This window comes from Andrena cerasifolii, chromosome 6 (genome assembly GCF_050908995.1).
Source record: "Andrena cerasifolii isolate SP2316 chromosome 6, iyAndCera1_principal, whole genome shotgun sequence".
NCBI classification, from domain to species: domain Eukaryota; kingdom Metazoa; phylum Arthropoda; class Insecta; order Hymenoptera; family Andrenidae; genus Andrena; species Andrena cerasifolii.
In genome coordinates, this window is record NC_135123.1 from 866,852 (window position 1) to 889,772 (window position 22,921).

The 22,921-nt window shown below is 42.0% G+C and overlaps 1 protein-coding gene across 1 annotated transcript in view; it reads left to right on the forward strand.

The window, feature by feature from the left end:
• Positions 1-22,921, forward strand: part of LOC143370494 (phenoloxidase 1-like) — a 76,711-nt gene that overhangs the window by 32,850 nt on the left and 20,940 nt on the right. The window contains exons 4-5 of the mRNA XM_076815728.1: positions 6,373-6,790; positions 13,192-13,320. Of these exons, the coding sequence (XP_076671843.1) occupies positions 6,373-6,790; positions 13,192-13,320 (547 nt within the window). The remainder of the gene's footprint in view (positions 1-6,372; positions 6,791-13,191; positions 13,321-22,921) is intronic.

Genomic DNA, 22,921 nt, shown 5'->3' on the forward strand with positions numbered 1-22,921 from the left:
TTCTCCATAATACGAGGAACACTGTATCTGCTTATTTGCCCGTTGATTATTTACGAAATTTGTGCCATTGCTCGATGGAAACCACGAGAAGGTGGTGGGTCGACCGCACTAGCGGAGAGGCGGCTGGCTGAACTGAAACGGAAATCACCGATTCTGTAACCGTTCATTGTGACGTGAATTTTTAAGAGTCCATTCTAGAAAGGAGCTTATTTTGTAAGTAGCATTTTAAGGAATTACTTCTGTTGATGTATACAACAGGCAGAAGGCCAACATCGTACATTAGCCAGATGCGAAAATGCTTTGTAAATTAATAGTATTTAAGTTTTTATTCTACTGAGAAATTTGAAAAATAAATTACAGAATAATTAATGAAAAAAGTAGAATCTTCGCAACGTGATTTGAACCTCGGCGAAGTAAATTCTCGGTACAGAGTGCCGGCCAGGCAGCGCTTACGGCACACGAACAGAAGGTAGGGTACGCTTATAGTGGTGCGGTACAAGCCAGAAGGAGGTCGCATCTTTAGCAGCAAATCAAACTTCGAAAATGCTTTGTAAATTATAAATTTTGTTAATTAAACATCGAGGATCGAACGCCATAAACATGCGGTGAGACATCACGGTGAAACATCTCCTTGAGTCGAGTCGCTGGAGAACCCTGTATTGGTTAGGGCTAGATTAGTGCGGGGCCGCGCGCCCGCTCGCGGGCGCGTAAAGCATAGTAGCGAACCGATGTGAATTTGGAGATTTGAACCAGAAACTAGCGGCTGCCCGTCAACACCCAGAGTATGTTCGGCGGTGGCCTCTAGGAAGGTGGTGCGCGCCCCCACACTAATCTAGCCCCAACCAATACTAATACCCGGGACAAGTTTAAAAGTGGAATGCGTTACATCGGAACAAGTAAAAAAAAGTTTATCGCAAATATCTCGGAAACGAAGGTCAGCTTCGTCATTTATTTTGTTCCATGCTGACGCATATGCTGCCATGAACGCGTACCGTAGGTAGGTATACGGCAGAATACATTGCAGTAGTAGCAACAGATTTGCGCGAATATCTTGGAAACTTTGGCCGAGCGGCGGTAACATGTATACGAAAAAGTTGTTCAGAATATTGAGTTTTACAACATATTTAAGTTTTATCAAAATTGGTGCGGTGTACGCTTTTATGCATAACTACCGTAATAACTCTTAATAAGTAAACGTAAACTAAGTTTTTCGACCTAAATTCGCGGGTCACCCGACTGTTAGCCCTATTTCACTAATTCACGGCTCTGTTTATACGGCATCGTTTAAACCAGCGATGCCCCGATGGGCGGTCCGAAGACGCGAGCATCCATAGCGTTTTCTAGGAGCCGCGTGGAATGCGGTGCTCGAAGCCAATGAAGCAGCGGGCATACAACGGATAGGGAAAACTCTAGTAGTGTGCCCTTAGGGCCTAAATGTGAAGTTCCACGACGCGTGATTTGGCGAATCGGCTCGGCTTGCCCAGGTTCGGCGAGTCAGCGAGCCACCCACCGTGGAACTTCACCTTAAAGGCAGGGCCCCACTAGTGAATCAGCGCGCCGCGTACGACGTTTACGTCCACTTGAAAGGGTCTAATTTATGAGGCCGCGCGTACGAAATGGGCCGACGCTCTGCCAGGCGCGCATGTGGATGCTTGACGCGCACGTCGAAGGAGACAGTGGAAATACTAGCTTCCTTTTCTACATTTTACTTTCTTTATCTAAATAAATCAAACACCGGCGATTGTGTCAGTAGCCGAAACAACGCCTTCACACTTGATACTACTTGAAATGTTTGAAGGTTTACTACGCCGCGGTCATCGATTGCTGGAAACTGTGTTTCAATTAAAATGAAGAGGTTCTCTGCCGTGGCTTCCCTCCCACAGTTCCGCCATTACTTTCAACATTGTTCAGTCATTCGCTATCTCGACGTCCTGTTTGTTTTTTTCCTCACACAATATGGGATTGAGGGTAGTTACCATTGTGATCAATAGTGAAAATATGAACGCCCTTTGTTTAGATAGTGTGGAAAAAGGTGGGCCAGAGGATGGAAATTAAGTCATGGCCAACTGAACCGGCATTCCTCTCAGAGGCCAACTTTCTACCCCACCCAGGTAGGGTTCCCTACACAGGAAATACACGTGTATCATTTATTGAATTTCATTTATATTGAATTTAATACAAAATATACAATTTCATTTAAAAATCTAACTTGACCATCGTATCTTTTAAAATAATAATCCAAGAAAAAATCATCTGGGCTAATAAATTTGCTCCCTCGAACCATGCAATTCCATATAAACTTTTTTTTTCTATCTCAAATACGTTAGGAAATATCCAGCTGCTTACTGTCCCCGCGGACACCCTGTACAGTATATTACACTTATGCAATATCCAGAAACAAGTATACTTATCGCAGCAGTATAATTGTTATTATTTACAGCAGTATAATTGTTACTATTTACAGCAGTAATTAACATGTTACTGCTTGCTTTAATATATAAACCAATAATAATTGATCATAAATACACGCATACAAGTGATATGTAAAAGTAAAGAGTATTTGTGCGTTGGAAAATACACATTTTTTTTAGTCTTTCGACGATGCACGGCGTGCATTCGCGTGCGCGCGTGGCAGAGAAATCCCGGCATAACGCACGCGTGTTCGCTTTCAACGCGCGCGTCGTCGTAAAAATTGACCCTTTCAAGTGCTGCAAACTGCTCGAAAATCCGAGAAACTTGTAAATCTGACCCGTGCGCAACGCGCAGTTGCATCAGTGAGAATGTCTTTCTGCAACAAATCGGCCTTGCGCGTCGAAAAAAACTTGCGTGGCGCGCCATTGCACTAGTGGGACCCTGCGTTATGCCGGAAAGTGCCATGCGTCTTTCGTCATTAACTTCTGTGCTTAGCTTAGCCCACTCCCCAGTTGTAAAGATGACATCGAAGGAACAACTCCTTATTGCGAGCGCAGCGTTTCTTTAACGTACAAATTATTAAAAGATAAGCGAACTAAAAAAAAAGTAGAGAGACGATGGCCGATAACGGAACTTTATAAGCACAGAAAAGTAGAGGGACCCAATATTCTGAATGAATTAAAAGTGGAACTTAGCACGGGACAGTTTCAAAATTTTGTAAGAATGTCCAGTGAGGATTTTGAAGTGCTCATTCAGATGATCGGACCTAAAGTGATCAAGAAAGATACACGGTTCAGGGACGATATTCCCGTTCCACTGAGGTTGGTAATAACATTACGGTTTCTAGCAACAGGCGATTCGTATACAAGCTTGCAATATGTTTTTAAAGTGTCGAAGCAAACAATATCGACTATCGTAATGGAAGTTACAGATGCAGGGCAAATTGGTTAGGTTAGGACCAATCGGACTTCAAGCCCACCTTCTCTCGCACGGAATACATCAAGACGAGCTTTTGTTTTGAAATTCTAACGCGTGTATATACTCGAGCAGGGTTGCGTGGCGGTTCAGTACGCCGTACTGGCATATATGACGTTACTTGGCTTGGATTGGCTTAGCGTTGATATGACGTCATGGCGTCACCAACCAAATATAAGTGTTCCCCTTCTCCTACACCGTACGACCAAAGAGAAGATATGTACAACGTCATGTCGGCCAGCACACCGCCATTTATTCAGTACGCCTGGCAATCCTCTACTCCAGAGATAAGGGATCCGTCTCCAATTTGAAGCGAAGACGATGCAGGCCAGATTACGCGCAGTGAGCGGACTACCCTTTATCTTCCTAAGTCCCTCCACGAAGCGTATTGCCGGTCCCCGCGAGTAATCTCGTGTGATTTTTTAATACAACAGCGAGTCGGTCAGGTTATATGAATTGAGAACAATACAGGGTGTAGTGAAGAAAAGAAAGACAAATTATTCATTAAAATAGAGCTTTAAAGTCTATCATATGGTAAATGCATTATATTGTTAAAAATGTCATTTTTTATTTTCATTAACTGTTTATGACAATATTAGCAATGGATTAAATTCATTCACATAGATCCATTCATCATGCTTAAAAAAAGACGCAAGTTTATGCCTTCAATAATTTAAGTCATTAAAATTCATTTCTGAAGGCAGGTTTCGTAAAAATCACCGAAAGCAGGGAACTTCGAAGTTTTGTAATTTTTAAACAATTTCGAAACTAGAAAAATGAGTACTTAGCCCTACCTAATTTCATATGGACTACAATATATTTCAATATCATGGAAATCCGAGCCATCAAGGATTTGAGAAAAGTATCTGATCTGCTTCTATCATCCACGCTGAGCGCAATGCACTCGAAACGTCCTTTGATGTGTGGGAGAAAACTGACAACGGTCGGCTCAGGCCATGTGCCTTCGCCGGCATTCGCGAGTCGGGCCGCATGCGTCGAGTCACCTCAAATGACACGTCTACACTAGCATATGCGTTCACGGTCACCCTTTCTAACGTAGAAGCATGCGGCCCTGGCTACCATTTCACCTGTCCACATCAAAATATTCGTGCGCGTTTAGCCTTGCTCAACGTATACTCATTCAGGTCTGGATCCGGCTTTAAGGGTACGAGCCTACACGCATACTACTAGAGTTTTCTCTATCCGCAGCATGCCCGCCGCTTCGTTGGTTTTGAGCACCTTCTTCTGCGCGGTTCGTAGAAAACGCTGGTTTAAACGGTAAAAGGAAAGAAGATCATATGAGATCTTTCACACTTGCCGTCGTCATGTTAATTTAAAAATATTTTCAAAACCTATACATACGTAACTATTTTATTAACGATTGTGCTTGTTCGCTAAGAGGAAGTGACTTGGTCTTTAGTTCTGGTTATAAGTGATTAATATATGGATCCGAAAATGTCAGAAGCCTGTTGAACATATCCTGACTCGTTGCCAAATGAGAGAATTTCCTGGTGTGATGTAATCTATAATATGTTTGTACGAATTCGTGGAGTGCCTTGAATTCTAGAACGGTGCGAAGACTGTACAAACTATTAATTATACTCTACACGAAACACACTCTGCACATAACACACACACAGCCACTGCAATACAAATTCACAATTATTGTTACAAAGCATTAAACAACGACACACTGTGATACACGAATGTCCTTTCCGTATTGATTTCGCACAGGATTTTATTCTACACCCAAGTTCTCTTAACTGAGTTACGCGGTACGCGTTTGCTAATATTCAACGGCAGACTAACCGAAATCTGACTCCCGTAATTCCTCAAGGTAATTAGTTACGTAGGTACCTCATCCACAAAAACGCACCGTCATAGTTGAAGTAACCGTGCATCAGCCGGTCACAAATGGGGGCGTTAAATGAAGGAAGACGTGATTGGATGAGGTGTCTATTTGTAGATGGCTATGCCAGTCCCAATCGCAACTCGGCCAGGCCTCGCCGTGGTGTTGTGTCTCCGCCAGCACATTCCAAACACTGTTTCATCTGCATTATGAATGTAGCAGCAAACTTTTAACGTGAATACGTCTTTAAATTTGTTTCCATACAGGGGGGCATTCCAGAAAACCTGATAATAACAAAATCGGGGGATATAGTTTGGCATTGCAGCTCCGAATCTATGGTATATATCCGATATCCAATTACACCACTCGATAGCCAAAGAATCAAAGAATTTGTTGCGCTGAGTGAGGATCGTAACGCATCGCGCGCGGCGGAAGGGAGCGCGTCATCATTTGTGTTCATTTTGCCGCGTCTGGAAACTTCCGCGCAATATAACTTTTGTCTCGGTGAAGCTACGACGCTCGTTTTAATTTCAACAGACAGCTATCGTTAAGATATAGAATCAATTCCTTATTTTGAAACATTAGCGACGAGTAGTTATGGTAAAGTTGTATAGGGTTAAAGTTAAAAATTAACAAAAGTTAACACGATGTGGGACTATACTCGACAAAAAGCCAAGTCGAAATATAGAAATCCTATACGGTTGGAATGAACATCTCGCCAGAAATCCAATGATATCCATGAAACCCCATATAAGCGAGTTAAGCTTTGTCGGGAACGCAAGAATGTCGCAAGACCGCGCGTTATGCGACTTTATGCATAGCGAGTTTAACCTCTCTTATACCAAAACTCCTCTAACGACTCTAGGCAGTACCTGTATTAATTTAACATTCACCAGAAATCTCGATGTATCGTCTATGCCATTTATATCATATTTCTCATACCATAGGCCTCTGATCAATAAAATTATAATGGAGTAATTATTTGTTTGTGTGATTTGCTTCCTGATCACGGCGACAGGAAAACATTTTCTGGGGGGACATTGTACACGTATTCACGTTACCCGTCCATACTCCGGGCACAAACGCACCCGATTTTTTGATGCTGTCGAAATTCAGTTCAATTACCGCATTCTCAGATATAACTGCGAACGCCTGTGCAATCGGCTCGGACGAGCAAAGCGCTTAATAAATTGGCGTGAACCGATGGCTGAGGGATATTTTCCAAAATTGGATTCGATAGTTGCTGGCCGTACATGGCCAGCTAGGCAGAGCGGTGCCATTCTTCAAGATATCAATCGACCAGGGGATCAATTGGATTTCGATATTCAAGATCTGGAAAGATGGCGCGATCGCATATATGAGGCGATTAACACAGGATCTGTGATAAATACACAAGGTGAAAGAATACCGCTGACTGAAAAGAATGGAATTGATGTACTAGGAAATATTTTGGAATCTAGCATTTTGTCTCCCAATTCAAATGTTTACGGGGACCTTCATAACTTCGGTCATGTTGCTATTTCATATTGCCATGATCCGGATCATCGCTACTTGGTAAGTACAGATGATTATATTTCAGGTTATATTACAGACTATTGTAAGAAAAAGTGTTTTGAAAATATAAACATTATTATATGAAGGGTCGGATGCAATAAGGGGACTAGCGCTCGAAAATGGGAAGAATTATTGTCCAAACGCTAAGAAAGATTGGAAAATTAAATGTTGTTAAACTGAATTTTAAAATATATAGTGTTGTAAAGCTCGTCACGACACACATTTTTTCTATTTACAGTTTGTTTATCTAATCATTTTCGGGTATTTATTAGTTCCAAAATATGGTAATTATTTAGAAGTTTTCCATCCTCACCGATTTCAATTATTATTGGATATGTTATCAAGATTAAGATTTTGAACAACTTTTTCCTATACATGTTACCACCGCACGACCTTTGTTTTTGAGATATTTGCGAAAAACTTCTGTTGATTTATTCTGACGCAACGCATTCCACTTTCCAACTTGTTCCGGGTATTAGTATTGGTTGGGCTAGATTAGTGCGGGGGCGCGTAAAGCATGATAGCCAACTGATGTGAGTTTAGAGATTTGAATCAAAAACTTGCGGATGCCCGTCAACACCCTGACTCACATTGGTCCGCCACCATGCTTTACGCGTCCGCTCGCGGGCGCGCGCTCCCCCGCACTAAGCTAGCCCCAACCAATACTAATACCCGGGACAAGTTGGAAATTAGAATGCGTTGCCGCGGAATAAGTCAAAAGAAGTTTTTCGCAAATATTTCGGAAACGAAGGTCAGCTTCGTCATTTGTTTTGTCCCATGCTGGCGCGTACGCTGCCACGGACGCGTACTGTAGGTACATAGGTATACGGCAGAATACATTGTGTAGTAGCGGCAGTTTTTCGCGAATATCTCGGAAACGAAGGTCGAGCGGCGGTAACATGTATAGGAAAAAGTTGTTCAGAATCGTGTCCACGACATCATATCCAAAAATCATTGAAATCGGTGAGGATGGAAAACTTCTAAATAATTACCCAAAATATTAATAAAAAATGATAGTTCTTTTTTTGAAGTTTTGTTTAGGACGTAGGTGCGGGCCCCCCTACCCGGGGATCCTCCCGTCCCCCAAACTATTTTACGGCCAACCGAACGCGTTCCCTTTTTCTCCGCGTGTCCATCAGGCGCCTGAAAGGCACGCATATTTAGCTGAAATTCAAAGTCTGTTTTCTCCAAAACGCAGCGCGATATAAAAAATTGTATTCTATATTTTCGTCTTATTTTGGCCTGTAGAATTACCTCCTGAAATATTGACTATCAGTAGTATAACATCCTGTATAATCTATTGCGTCGCATTCGCAAGTTGCTGGTTCAAATTTCCAAAGTCAAATCGGTTCGCTACCGTGCTTTATGCACCCGCAAGCGGACGCGCGTGCTGACCTAGCCTCGACCAACACTAATACCCGGGACAAGTTGAAAAGTGAATTCCAAAAAGATTTACTTCGTTATACGCTGTAGTAGTAAATAGGTTTATTTTTTGCCTCTCGGCGTCAAAATGGGGTTACATCTGTTATGTGTGTAAGTGTTTCTGGGACTGTTAACTGAAGATTGTGCTTTCGTTTTGATTTCTTCCTTCATGTTGTTTTTCTTTTCTTCTCCTTACAGTCTTGCAACATGTGACCCAGCGTCTCTCTGGCCCCATTACATAGTCTGCATACTGTCTCTTTTTCTACCTTCCAGTACTTGCTTCCCCGCTCTTCGTTCCAATATCTGAACCTTGCGATCATGCTTTGATCTGCCTCTGGAATTTCGGTCTAGGTAATTTCTAATTTCTGTATAATGTGTGTTATATCTGCCTCCTAGTGTTCTGTCGTATAGTCATTGAACCTGCTCTGCCCTGTCTCTTTGCGCTAGTTCCTCATCAAACTCTCTTCCCCTCCTCCTTTCTATTTCCATTTCTTGAATATCCATCATTTTTTGCCTACAGTATGCGTCTCTCATTTCCTCCCATATACCGACTTTTCTCTTCTTGCTTTGCTTCTATTTCCCTCCAGCATTCTAGTACTATTTTATTCTTATTTACCTGTTTCGTTTTCTCCTCAAATTTGATTGCTCTTTTTCCAGCTTCTATCCTTACTTTGTCCGTTTTTGTTTCCTCCAAAATTAAATATACTGGTGTATTGAAGTCCAAACCTAAAGTCCACCTTATGTATTTCTCCTGTATTTTCTCTACTTTTTCTGCTTCCCTTCATCCCCAAATTTCTGACGCGTACAGCAAGATACTTTTCACTATACTTCTGAATATTCTCATTCTTCTCTCAAAATTGTTGTTGAACATTGTTTGTCCTATTCCTCATATCTGCGCCATTGCTATTCTTGCTTTCTTGACGACTTCCCTCATATGCATCTCTCTGCCCCCATTTTTCTGGAAATTATACCCTAAGTATTTGAACTCCTTTACTTCTTCCAGACTGTTCCCCTGCCAGTCCCATTCTTCTCTTTTTTTCTTTCCTCTTCCTTAATGGAAAATCAGCACCTTTGATTTCCCTGCATTCAGTTGCAGCCCTTTCCTTTAAAGGTATTTTCCGAATCTTCTTATCATGTCCTTAAGATCCTTTGGTTCATTTGCTACTAACGCTATATCGTCCGCATATGCTAGGGTCCAGATTTTTTCTTTTCCTACTCTAACTCCTCCTGCTTGGTTTTTCCTCGTGGTTTCCTCCAGATCTGCTACATATATTATAAATAACGTTGGACTCACAATCGGTGGGCATCTCTGTTTTACCCGTTTTGTTGTACAGAATTTGGACGATATTTCTCCGTTTGCTTTTATAGTATTTCTTGTTTCTCTGTAAATTTCTCCAATTCTCATCTTCAAGTGTTTACTTATTTCCTTTTTTCCCATGATGTTTTGAAGTTTTACTGTATCCACTTTGTCAAATGCAGCGCTTTGGTCCGCAAAAAAAGGTATACAGCTTTCCCCCTTTTTTTCTGTAATACTCTGTTAGCTACATGGTTTAGAATCCTGCTCCTGAATCCTGCTTGTGTTTCTGGTATTATGTGGTTCTTTTCCAATTCCTCTTTTAATCTTTTTTCCATTACCATAGCGTATATTTTGTACGCTGTGTTTAAAATCGTTATCTCCCGGTAATTGATCACCTTTTCTCTATCTCCTTTTTTGAATATTGGTGAAATCACACCTTCTTTCCACCTCTCCGGGAATCCTTCTCCCTTCCACACTTTATTGAAAATTTTTGTGATTCATTTTACTATTTTCTCGTTACTGTAAATCTAGGCTTTATTTTCTATTTTGTCTTCTCCTGCTGCTTTCTTCTTTTTTAATTTCCTGATTTGTTCTTTTACTCCTGCTTCTGTTATATCCTCTTCCTCTTCTCCCTCCGTGTTGTCTATTTCTTCCAACTCTCCTACTTGTTTTTCACAGTCGACGCCTTCTAGCAATATTTTGGAATGATCCTTCCAACCTTTTAACTCTATTATGTTGGCAATTCCTATTCTTTTCTTTCTTCCTTTATTTATATTTTCGCATATATGATTATCTCTCTTTAATTGCATTATCTCATGTTCTGTATTTTCATGTAAATCCCTTCTCCTATCTTCGCACACTTTTTTGTATTCCCTTCTTTTCTTCTGGTAGTCTTCTTTGTCTCCTTTACCCCTTCTCCAGTTCCTCAGTGCCTTCCTGGCTTCCCTTTTCTTTTTTGTATAATTCGAATTCCATCACTTAAAGCTGCCCAATTTCCATTTTTTGATTTTTACTACCTCTTTCCGTACTGCATTATTTATTTTCCTTATCATTTCTTCTACCATTTCATTCTCTCTCTCTCCATCTCTCCTCCTGATTTCCATCCCGTTCTCTCCTTTCAGTTCCTCTATATTCTTCTGTAATCAGACATATGGTCTGACTCAACTCTTTCTTCCACTGTGAATTTTTTTATATCTTCTTTCGCCACGACATTTGTTATTATATAATTTTTCATCTCTCTCCATATTTCTGTTCAGAATATTCCAACCTCTTTCCTCCACCATCTTCAATAATACCATTCCCTCTGCGTTTTTAACTTTGTCTTTTGATCTCCTTACGTCCTGTTTTTCTTCTATTCTGAAATCACCCCCTTCCTGACCAATTCTTGCATTAAAATCTGCTCTGATTATCAGTTTCTCCACATCCTTCTTCTCTATTATCTGATCTAGTTCTTCTTTCGTTTCCTTGTTACCTCTACTGTACACTGTTATTATTCTCCATTTTTCATTTTGTATCCTTATTCTTCTCTCTTCAATATGTTCCGTTCCCGCGTTCGATTCCTCCTCTTCTATGCTCTTTCTTATACCTTTGATAATTCCGCCTATCGCTGTCCTTTTTTTTTCTCTCTCTGGTGGCACATTTACATTTCCATGAGAAATCTTGTGGCAACTTATCTTTCAATCCTTCACATTGTTTCTCTTCAATCCACGTTTCTACTAATCCTATTACATCGAGTTCATTTAAGAAATGCCAAAAATGTTTGTCTTTGCTGAGTAATCCTGCTACAATCCAGAATCCTATTTTAAATGTATCGATTTCTCTTTGACTTCTTATTCCTTTCCCAATTCTGTGTACCCCCTCTACCTGCATATCTGCATCCGCAGGCGCGTGGGGAGCGGGTGTTGGTACTGCCTTTTGTCGTGCTTTCGTTGTCCTTGTAAGCTCTGCGATCCTCCAATAATTTAGAGGTTAACAGAACTTTGCCGACTACAAAAATTTACTTCTTTCAGCCCACCATTCTCATTCCAAATAAATGTCTTACCGTTGATTTTTACTTTCATGTACCCCCCTTTCATCTTTGTCCCGTGCTCCCTTTACGTCTTGGCAATATCTGTGATATTTCTTTGAATCTCCCTGTCCTTTTTTGTCAGGTCAATGTCAATAAACAGCTTCTTATCTTTCAATGTACTCTTCTTTAACATTACTGCTCTTTTCTGTTGCCAGCTTCTTAATTTCGCTATCAGTAGCCCTCTTTCTCTCCCATTCCGACCCAGTATGCTTCCTCGATTTCCGCTTCTACCTGCAATTTGTGCCTTAACAAATACTTCACCGTATCTTTCCTCAGTTTTCTTCATCGGAGGCGACCTCCCTACTTTCCTCGCTTTTAAGAATTCTTCTTCTATTTCCTTTTCGGCCCTTAACCTCTCCTGCTCTTCCTCACCCTGCCGTTTCCTCTTGAATGATTCCAGTATCGAGTCTTCGCTGTCCTCTCTTCTTCTTCCCAGCTGTTCTGCCAACGATGGTCTTCCCCTTCTTCTCGTTTCCTTTTGCACTTCCCCGCCTCCGCCTGTTTTGCTCATTAGAGTTTCCGCACTTCTTTACCTAGTACTGTCTCCGCTTTATCTTCTTCTCCCCCCCCCCCCTGGATGTCACTTATTCTTGCCACGTATCTTACTTCGTGCACTGGTTTCACACGTTCTCTTCTTCGCCTTTTTTCTCACTCTTCGACCCTTTATTAACTGTAGATTTTACTGCCCACCGGAACCTTGTCAAATCCCCCCGTTTTCCACCCGACCTTGTAATTTTTTGCGCACTTTTGCCCCACATTTCGGCTATTTCTTTCGCCTGTCTGCTCCACACGCGTAATACTCTCGCACACGTCACGTGGTTCCCCTAAAAGAGTTTTAACATCCATCCAAAATTCTAATTTCGAATGTTATATTGTTTATTTTTTAACAATCTAAACCCTAGCTGTATACATTCATTGTAAGGAATAAGTTTATGATCAATCTAGAGCTATTTATTGTTAATGACAAAAGTTTAAATTTTATAAAAAAATCTATTAATTCTGATTACAAATCACTTATGGGATTTAAAACAAAAAAATCTTATGTTTGGAATAATTGCAGTAATGAGTTCTATAATATGTATTATTCTTCTATACACTATTTTCTTAATTGACTAGATTTACTTTCTTCCATTATTCTGCAATAGAAATTAAAACATCAAGATTCAAATTATACTTCTGCATTAGCATCACCTCTCATAAGAGGAATTTTATTATTATACTGTATGGTACGCAGGGAACAAATATTTCTTCTCTGGAGAAACTGTTCATTAATACGTGTTAATTTTAAAGGTTACCGGTTTTAATGAAGTATATAAACAGATGCAATCCCTGATTTATCTTCTTGAATTCAAATAGGGTATTAGTCCAACTAATGAATCGCATATTAAGTCACCCTTATACAATATCATTTAGGCACCTAAACTATTAATTCAAAATACTGTTAGAAAACTTTTGTATCGATGTATTAATTAAAACAACATAATGCTGCTCAATTAATTGAAAACTTGTTTTGGTTTTTCTGTTTATTCCATAATAATTAAAAAATACTGAGTTTTGAAATCTGTTTTCTGAATGCAATAGCAAGTAATTGAAATTTTATTGATTTCCCCACAGGAAAGATTTGGAATTATGGGTGACACAGCGACTGATATGAGGGACCCCATGTTTTACAGATGGCATGCGTTTGTTGACGATGTTTTCCAAAAATATAAAAACACTCTACCTCAGTACAACCTACAACAAGTTAGTACATTTCTATACGTATATTTCTCATAAAAATATCGGGATTCCCGACAAGTACCTTCCCGAAACACATGTCGGAACGCACTTTGTTTCATGTGGCCGGGATTTTCAATCGATATTAGATCTAAGCGAGTAATTGTATCTGTTAGATTTTTCGCCGTTATGTCATTTTCATTTAAATATGAGAAACCTTTTATTGGCCCAAAACATGGTCTTAACATTTGTATTTAATGCGATAAACCACTAGTATTTCCATAGTGTGTTCTAAATTCTCGCTTAATAATTATACAGGGTATTTCATTACTGTTTGAGAGTGCACTAATATTTCCTAGGAGCAGATCCATTAATCTCCTGAGGATTACTTTTTAAATTCAACGTTTGCAAATGCAATGCAATGAAATAAATACGATCATTGCTGACACTTTTCCTGCCGCAAAATATTATATGATATCACCTCCAACAAACTTGCGGTATGAAGGTGTTAAATTTGTAAAATCTATTGAGCTCTAAACATACCTGGGGAGTCAACAGCAGTGGGAAGAAGTAGAGGCGACAGCGGTCGAAGGGAAATAGAAGATAAGCGATGGACCTATCCTTCTTCCTATTATCCCTCACACTCTCTACTATCTGTGTTATGTATGTATGTTGTGCGCGGGTAACTTCACTCACATGTACTATACATCCATAGCCTGTTGTAAGACAGAGATAGGTTCACCCGTTATCTTCCCTCTTTCTCGGACCGGCCGCCATTGCTCTGTTCACTCTTCAGGTATGTTTAGACCTCAATGGTAAAATCACACATATCGTTTATAGAAAGCTTCATTGTTATTACTTTTATAACAAAGAAGTACTCTTTAAGCTTAAAATGCACGTTCACGCCGTATTGCAGACTACAACCGACCTACTCTCTCCGGCCGTCTTTGTTTGGTGACGTCGCGACCGCCAATCCCAATGAGCGCATTTCAACTATGCGTTGAACGCGCGTCGCTATCCCCACCACTTCTTAGAATCCATCGATCGAGAGTGAGAGAACCCGTGGTGGAGCGAGAGGGGACGAAAAAGTCGACATGACTGTTATAATTGTCTTGTAAAGGCGCAAGGGTGTTCCGTTAGAGAGTGATTTAAATATAATACGATAACTGATTGTACGCGAGTGAAGGAGAATGCAATGATACGAGCGTTTCAGATAACGCGCAAGTCTCTATTCCGAGCGATCAGTGTAAAAATACTATTTGTTTATGTTTCTAATAAAACCCCGAAAAAGTTGCGAAACGTCAGTTCACATGCCTCACCTACGTCGTTGCACAACTCCAAGTCCGTCGTTGCAAATTGTTATAAGTGTCTTGTAAAGGCGCAAGGGTGGTCCGTTAGAGAGTGATCCTTCCAAGAAATCGATCGCTATTTCTTGGAAGGAAGAGCCTCCCCCTTCCATAGATCGCGAGTCGATGGAAGGGGACATTTTCGGCTCTCCACAGGAGCGAGCAGGCCGTTGCCACTTGCCTAATTATCGAGGCGAACTCAGAGATGGCGCCAAGATGGCAACTTTCGCGTACATGACGTTACCGTTGACTACGAAAGGGAGAAATCACGATACTTTGTCTCGTTTCGTCTTTCACGTGACGTACGCTTTATCTCGTTTCATCTTTCGCATGTCATACGTTCTGTCTCGCTTTATCTTTCACGTGGCTACGCACCGTCTCTCTCTCTTTCTCTCTCTCTCTCTCACTCTCTCTCTCTCTCTCTCTCTCTCTCTCTCTCTCTCTGTCGTCCTATGGGCTGCCCGGAATCGTCGTTAAGCGTTTGTCGCCAGCTCCTAGCGCGCACCTATAGCGAGAGTTTACTAACGATAACGATATCGCGGTTGAAGCTTCGTTTGTTAGTTACAAACGTTTACAGGTATGCACAAGAGCACGTAACCCGCGTGCAGTGGTGCACACGGGACAAGTCAGGCGAGCGGTGGAGCAGTAGTATTCAAAGCCACTGTCACACATCTCACTCAACTCAGAGAAGCTGCGACGAAATTTCCGACAATCGGCAGGGCCACACGATTCTGCGATACTTAATCGAAAAGTAAAAGTCATGTTTGAATTATACCAGACCCGCCAACTCGTTGAAATCTATTCTTTCTATTATATCCACTGTATTCCATTGTGCTATCGCGACACACGCGCAGAAATCACGCAACACTGAAAACACCGAATCACACCACCCAAGAAAGATATCACATTTCACATTTGCTCAAACGAGTGAAAAAATTTAAATAAGAACACAATTTTACTTGGACTGAACACTAGGGTGGTCCTCAGTTACTCTTGTCGAATAATTATTTTCAGATTTTTGACTGGAACACCCCTAGAATTGTGTCATTAGAAGAAAAAGTAATGTGTGCAAAATTTGAAATCGACCGGAGAAACAAAAACAGTGCCGCATCGAATTTGAATTTTTTTATTCTTGTAATTCGTTTCTCTCCATTGTAGTATAGATATTGTTAATATACATGTTTATATATGGTGGAATTTGTTTGTTATGCTCTGTAAGAATATAGAAACAAAATATAAGACCATTCCAAAACAAATCATGACCTTGAAATCTCAAAAATTGACCATCAGAAAAAACTGTTTTCGTTGCTATTATATTTACTTCGTCAAACAGTACAACTTTCGTCTAAAACATTTTTTCATATAATTATAAATAACAGATCAAAGGGAAAATGGCAGCCCAAATGCGCAAATTTTTGCAGATATCTTTCAATTTATTTTAAACACGAAGGGTCTAGAAGAAAATCTGACTACTCCCCGCCATGCAGCAGACATTTTTCCCCCAGAAAACCAACAAGAGTGATAAGTCATGTTTTTGTTTTCAATGCAGAAGCCATCGGCGGGGGGCGTATCCACTGCCGCTAATTGTCTGCGACAGAATCGCTTAATTACGGGGCTAGGCCACCTTGGACGAAGCAACGTTATAGTCATTTTCGTCAGTTGTTTTGAGTACTAGACCCTGAATTTTGTATGTATATATAGAAAGATATCTGCAAAAATTGGTGCATTTCGGGGGCCCTTCTTCCTTTGATCGTTGTTTAAATATATTTAAATGTTAATAATGCAATAATAACTTATATCGTTTTATTCCGGAGGATTCATACAATAATTTCACGGAACATGCAACTAAACACCTATTACTATTTTAACGGAAAAGATGTTGAAAGTTGAAAATTTACATTTTTTTTTTCAAAATCGAATTTCTCGAAAACTGAGGGTGATGGCGAAAAACGGCAAAATTATTTACTTTATTTAATCCCATATTATAATCGGGACCATTTTCCCATTCTAGACGATACTTACAGTATTGTCTCGTTAGCGACTCGCTGGTCGGGACCGGCGTTGAGTTGGTATCGTCAACAGAACCCTAATTCCGAGTGTTCGTTTCTCGCTTCTTTCTGGCCGGAGGGGGGAGCGAGATGGAACACTGCGTGCGCGGCGAGCGTGCGCAATGGTCGCAAGCGCAAAGGACAGAATGTCAGGCGTCCGAAAGACGGAGCGAGACAAAACATCAACGCGTCGTCGGTCTCGTACCGTCCTCGCTCGCTTTCAGTGCCTCTCGCTCGCTCTCGTTCCATCTCGCTCCAGCTTTCGCCGGGCAAGAGTGAGACAAAAGTGGTGGGGATAGCGAAGAGTCGGTATCGTGTACACAAAATCGAGTCGCTAACGAGGAAATACTGTATTTATAAAATCTGCTGTAACCGTGTAATCTTGATGAAAGTGTCAGTTATTTCATTACAATTTTGAAATCTGTTATTTATAAATATATAAAAAAAAATCTTAGCTGGAAGTTATATTGTCTGATGAGGTAAATATAATGCCAATGAAAAAAGATTTTTCTGAAGGTTAATTTTTGAGATTTCAAGGTCATGATTTTTTGTTTTGAAGTGATATTATATTTTGATTCTATATTGTTACAGAGCGTAAAAGGACAAACTCAACCATATATAAAAATGTATATTAACGATATACTACAATGGATAAAAACGCGTTACAAAGATAAAAAAAAATCAAATTCGATGCGACTCGAATTCAAATTTTGCACAGAGTATTTTTCGTCCAGTGGCACAATTCTAGGGGGTGTCACGAAATAATTTAAAAGTTGAAGAATAAAGACCACCCTACTGAACACGTAAAAATCAGATTTATACGCAGTCAAACAATTGAAACTGATAACTCTTAATAATTATCTACTTTGCGATGTATTGATGCTGGTTGGAATAAATTAATTAGCGAAGCTGGATTGAATATGAGGGCCACCAAAGCGAAAACAGATGAATGATGTTTATTTGTATGCTGGCTTGTTTGATGTACTGCGTTCGAAGTATTTGCTGAGACTGACGTCTTTGTCTATCAACCCAAGAGAGTTCTCCCAAACGGATGCAGAGAAAGTTCAAGTATTTTCAAACTGAAATAAAGGGGAAACAAAGCAACTCCGAATCTACTGCCACATTTGGGGTTAGAAAGTAATTTGGACCTAGCTGCTTGCGACTCGGCTCGTTCGGGTTAGCCGCGCCCACGTCATAACCCGGTATTTCATTTTGGTGATTCTCATAGTCAACAGAGCTCCGACAATTTCAAGTTATCTGAATGATCATCGCCACATCGCGAAGTAGACAAACATTCAGTCGACACGCGAATTTATGCCAAGAAAGTTACTTTAAATTTAATTAGTAAGAATTGCTGAGTGCGTGTGAACCTGTTTTTTTTCGTGGGGAGCCATAGTGCGGGTAAATTTGATGTATCTTTCTTAATTCTTTTACGTGTTCAGTGCGTATGAAATTGTGTTTTTTTAAATTTTGTTACACATTGGAGTGTAAATTAGGGTGTCCGTTAGAATTGAAGGTGCGATAAAATGTTGGGACGCGCGCTAATTTCATTCTGGTGTGCTAAGTAAGTATGCAAAATTTCGGCACAACCAGATTATTCTGAACCCTGCCTCAAGAAGCTTAAAGTTACGATATACTATAAACTTTTTTATTTTTTTACCACCTTTAGAAAATGATCATTCACTTGGAACAGGGGTTGTTGGAATCCATAAATATGGTTCCGCTATATTCCAGAAACTGGCGATATGGAAAAGTTTTACCACCCTCGTTCTTCAATCACTTAACGATATTATTGATATATCGTGAAGTATTAATAAGTTATCAATAAGATATTGATAATCGATAGTCCCAGTTCCAGTTCTATCACACATTTGCTTACATACGGGGTTGCATGTTTTAAAAAACAGCTGTTTGCAAGAGCGCAGTTTCGTTTGACACATTGAGCCTCTTGAGGCAGGGTTTAGAGTTGTTTGATCGAAATTTTGCACACATATTTACTACACTAAAGATAAATAAATCGGAGGGCGTTTCGGACCGAATTCTTAAATTTAAAAAAAAAACATTATAAAGAAGACCTTAGTCTCAGTGTTGGGTATTCTGCAGCACTGCCAGGGGGTGCTGCGGTGCATGGTGGAGGCCCGCGGTAACCCGGGCCCCGGCAGTCGCAATAAGGCCGCCGACTCCCACGAGCTTTCGCGAGCACTTTGTATTCAACCTTATTATTATTAAAATTACTTGTTCAGTTCGTCAGTCTCCACGACGTGACTTAACCGCATCTTTCTCGTCTTCTCGAAGAACCCAGCAACTGGCACTGCCTACTTACACGATCCTGAACCTGTGTTTTCGTGAGAATCACGAAGCATACTCATCATGCCGGACACCAGTGAAGAAATCAAAGTTCTCACCGCGGCCGTTTATAGTCTGCTTTAACTGCAACTCAACCAGAAAGGCGTAGGGCACGCCAGTGGCTAATCTCAACTAGAGCAAGCACCATACCCTGATACGTATAATCAGCTCGCATGGAGAAATCCGCCTACGGCACCGGTGACGAAATAAAGCCGTTCAAAAAATGGCTGCTGCATTACAAATTAATAGTTCGCACAGAGGCAGCATACTTACCCCTGGAAATGCAGACGCGCCTCGTGCTCGACAAATTCGGGCAGTCAAAGTTCGATCGACTATTAGATCATGTCGCTTCCACGGATCCACTCAACATGGCCCAGAATGATCTTCTAGTCAAATTGGGAGAACTCTTCGGCGACAAATTACCAATTACTCATCGCCGTATCGGGATCCTAAATTACCGGTACGACAAGGTAACCCCGATCACGGAGGATACGAATGAACCGCGATCCCACCGAGTTTGAACGATCTAAATTGACCGACGACAGATTGCGAATACTTCTGCTCCCACAATCGTTTTGTTACGCAAGCGGCAATGATTAGCTAAAAAAGATAGCTCTCCAACTCGTCGAAAAAAATCCGGAGGCCTCGCTCAAGGACGTTGTCGCAGAGCTCGAGGCACACACTAACGTCTCTTCAAGCATGAAAATCTTCGAGAACCAAGTGAAGAACACACCACCATCGATTCTTAAAGTGGCGCAATCGAAGCGCTATAACGGATTCAAAACTTCGAAGTGCTCTACAAGCCACCCCCAACCTCAAACAAACGCTAAGTGCAATGGTTGTGGCTGCTTATCACAGATCGAAGTGCGGATTTCCGGACGCGGTGTGTAACAAGTGCTCTAAAAAACGGGCATATCGCGGCAGTATGTCAATCCCAATCCGACACAAAACAGTGAAAATCCGTTGCAAGGAGGTAAAGTGTCGTGACTCAGACTCTCTCCGCGATCAATTAACATCAATACTCGGTAAAGTGCTGAATTTACAATATGACACTGGGTCAGATATCACGATTATCGGCAGAGACGCGGGGCCCGCCTCGGGCTCCCTAAACTTGCCGACAGCAAAATAGTCGAGCGCGCTGGCGGGAGTCAGGTCGGTATACTCGGTCGTTTTGGTAGCCCGATTCAAGCGTTCGGTCGCGAGGGTGAGATCGACATCGACGTCGTTACCCGAACCGGGATATACCTATTCAACTTAAACGCCATCGGTGGCCTCGATCATTGGTCTGTATCGCTGTTTGAGCTGCATTCAACCAGGTGTGCTCTAAATGTGCAGTGCGCTTCTTCTCTGAGGCCGGCCATCGCGTTATCAGATATTAAGACATTGACTGATCACTCGTCACCTAGAACCGTCGCAGCTGGGGGTGATCGCGGTGTCGCGCCGTCCCACGATGCCTATCGGAATGACACTGTCAAGCGCTTCCACAGTTTGTTCGCGAGCGAACTCTGCAGGTATCGTAATTTTATAGTAATGTTCAATTTTACAGACAACGCACGAGCGGTCCAAATCCCATGTCGTCAAATTCCGTTCGCTATGGAAAAACTCCTCGAGAACGACCTCCAACGACTCGAAGCAAACGATATTATCGAACGCGTCAAATCATCTGGATGGACCTCATCCATCGTATTGGTCAAGAAGCACGACAGTTGAATATGATTGTGTGCCGATTTCTATACGGGAGTGAGCGGCGCTTTGACGGACAATAGACATCATTTGCCTAGTGTGGAGTATATTATCACAAAACTGAACGGTGGCCGCTTTTTCAGCTTAATCGATCTTAGGGACACATTCCTCTAGATAGAGATCGACGAGGCCCATCGGGAGATTACCACCATTACAACGCCAAAAGGGTTATGTCCTAGTTGGATGACGTCGTAGTCATGGGCTCTACTCGTCAAGAACACGATCAGCCTCTTCGAAAAACCCTGTGACGTAGCGTCCCAGTGCGAGGAATCGAGCGCACGGCGGTGCGACCGGGAGTGAGCGAGACTGGACGTTACCCAGTCTCGATTCCGCTCCGCTACCGAGACTCGCGGAGGCTGCACGATCGCGATCTCGCTCCGATAACGAGACGCTCCGGCACCAGGCCGCTCCGATAAAGAGACGCCCGGAGTCTCGTCGGTTATTCTGACTTACACGCCGCGGAGGGTGCGCGGCGCATAGAAATATTACACCATTGTAAATACTGTACAAAATTCAAGACGAGGAAATAAACGACACAGTAGTTACCAAATCGGCTTAAACGAACCTTGGCATACCGGCTGGGGCTAACTGCAAAGATCCTCGATTCCCGGAGTGATGTACTTCACAACCCTTCAACATCTGGAAGACAGAGGATGGAAACTCAGTGGCACGAAATGCGGTTTCCCCATCCGGGAAATTAAATACCTCGGCCTGATCATAAACAGCAATGGCATATCAGCTGATCTCGAGGCAACACGTGCCATCGCAAACATGCCAAATTCGAAAAATGCTTCGGAAGTACAGTCTTCTAGGAATGGTAAACCATTGTGGGAAGTTCATCCCCCCCCCCCCCCACCTGCACGAAATCAAGCAACCCCTAGAAGACCTCACACGCCAAACCGGTCCATGAACATGAAACCGGCAGTCTGACACTGCCGTGCTGCAAATAAAAAAGGTCATGCTTAGTCTACTTTTGCTGCATCACTACGACCCTTCGAAAACTCTTGTGGTGGAACCGGACGCATTCTCCAGTGGAATCGGAGCAATCCTACTTGAACATGACTCAAACGGCCAGGAACGAGCCATGTATCACATGAGCCGAAGTCTTACGGATTTGCAGCGGAATTACTCTCAGTTGGAGAAGGAGGCCCTCTAGTTCGTCACAGCAGTGGAGCGATTCCACAAATTTGTGTAGGGCAGAAGGGTTATCCTCCAGACCGACCACAAAGCCCTTGTGGCTCTGCTCCAAACTGAGAATACCAGGGGTCTTAAGCCTACTACAGCAGCGCGACTTACGCAGTGGGCCCTGCGACTTCTTGAATACGATTTCAAGATTTAATACACAGGACTTCGGACAAACAGACGCCCTATCGCGCGTGATCGAGAGATTCCGCCAGGACAATGCAGAAGAGCTCCAGGTAGCCAGCATCCAGGGGGTGGAAACACAACTTCTCCAAATGAGGAATCTGTGCATCGATTCCTTTGGGAAAGATGTCCGTAACAAGTTGAAGAAAAAGTCAGGGAAGTTTGGAACACAGCCGAGGACTCAGAAGCCATGCGGCATTTTAAGAAGCGGTCAGAGCAGCTCACCATCGTCGACGACACTCTGGTATTCGACGATAGAGTGGTCATTCCCGAGAGGTTGAAACCCACAATTGTGGCTGCTGTCCACAAGGGACACCCGGGAATTCGACGTATGCAGCAGCTCGCATGTGAGTACACATACTGGCCGAATATGACAGAGGACATGGAGCGCCTGGTTCGCCAGTGCGATTCTTGTGTCATCACGCATAAGCTACCTCGGAAAGTGTCGCTCGATCCATGGCCCATCCTGTCTCGTCCTTTGGAGCGGGTCCACATCGAATTTGCTGGCCCTATTAACGAACAATACGTGCTTGTGTTTGTGGATGCCTACTCCAAATTTTTGGACGTGGCACTCACATCTACGATTTCGGCGAGTCACGCTGTTAAGCTGTGTCGCGAAATCTTCGCAATATATAACATTAACGATCTTCTGCAAGGATCTACAATGTACACATCTCATGTTGTGCTATAACCATCCTCAATCTAACGGTCAGGCTAAAAGGATGGTCGACACTGCAAAGAGTGCCATCGCTAAGGATCCTTCCAACTGGAAGAGACAGC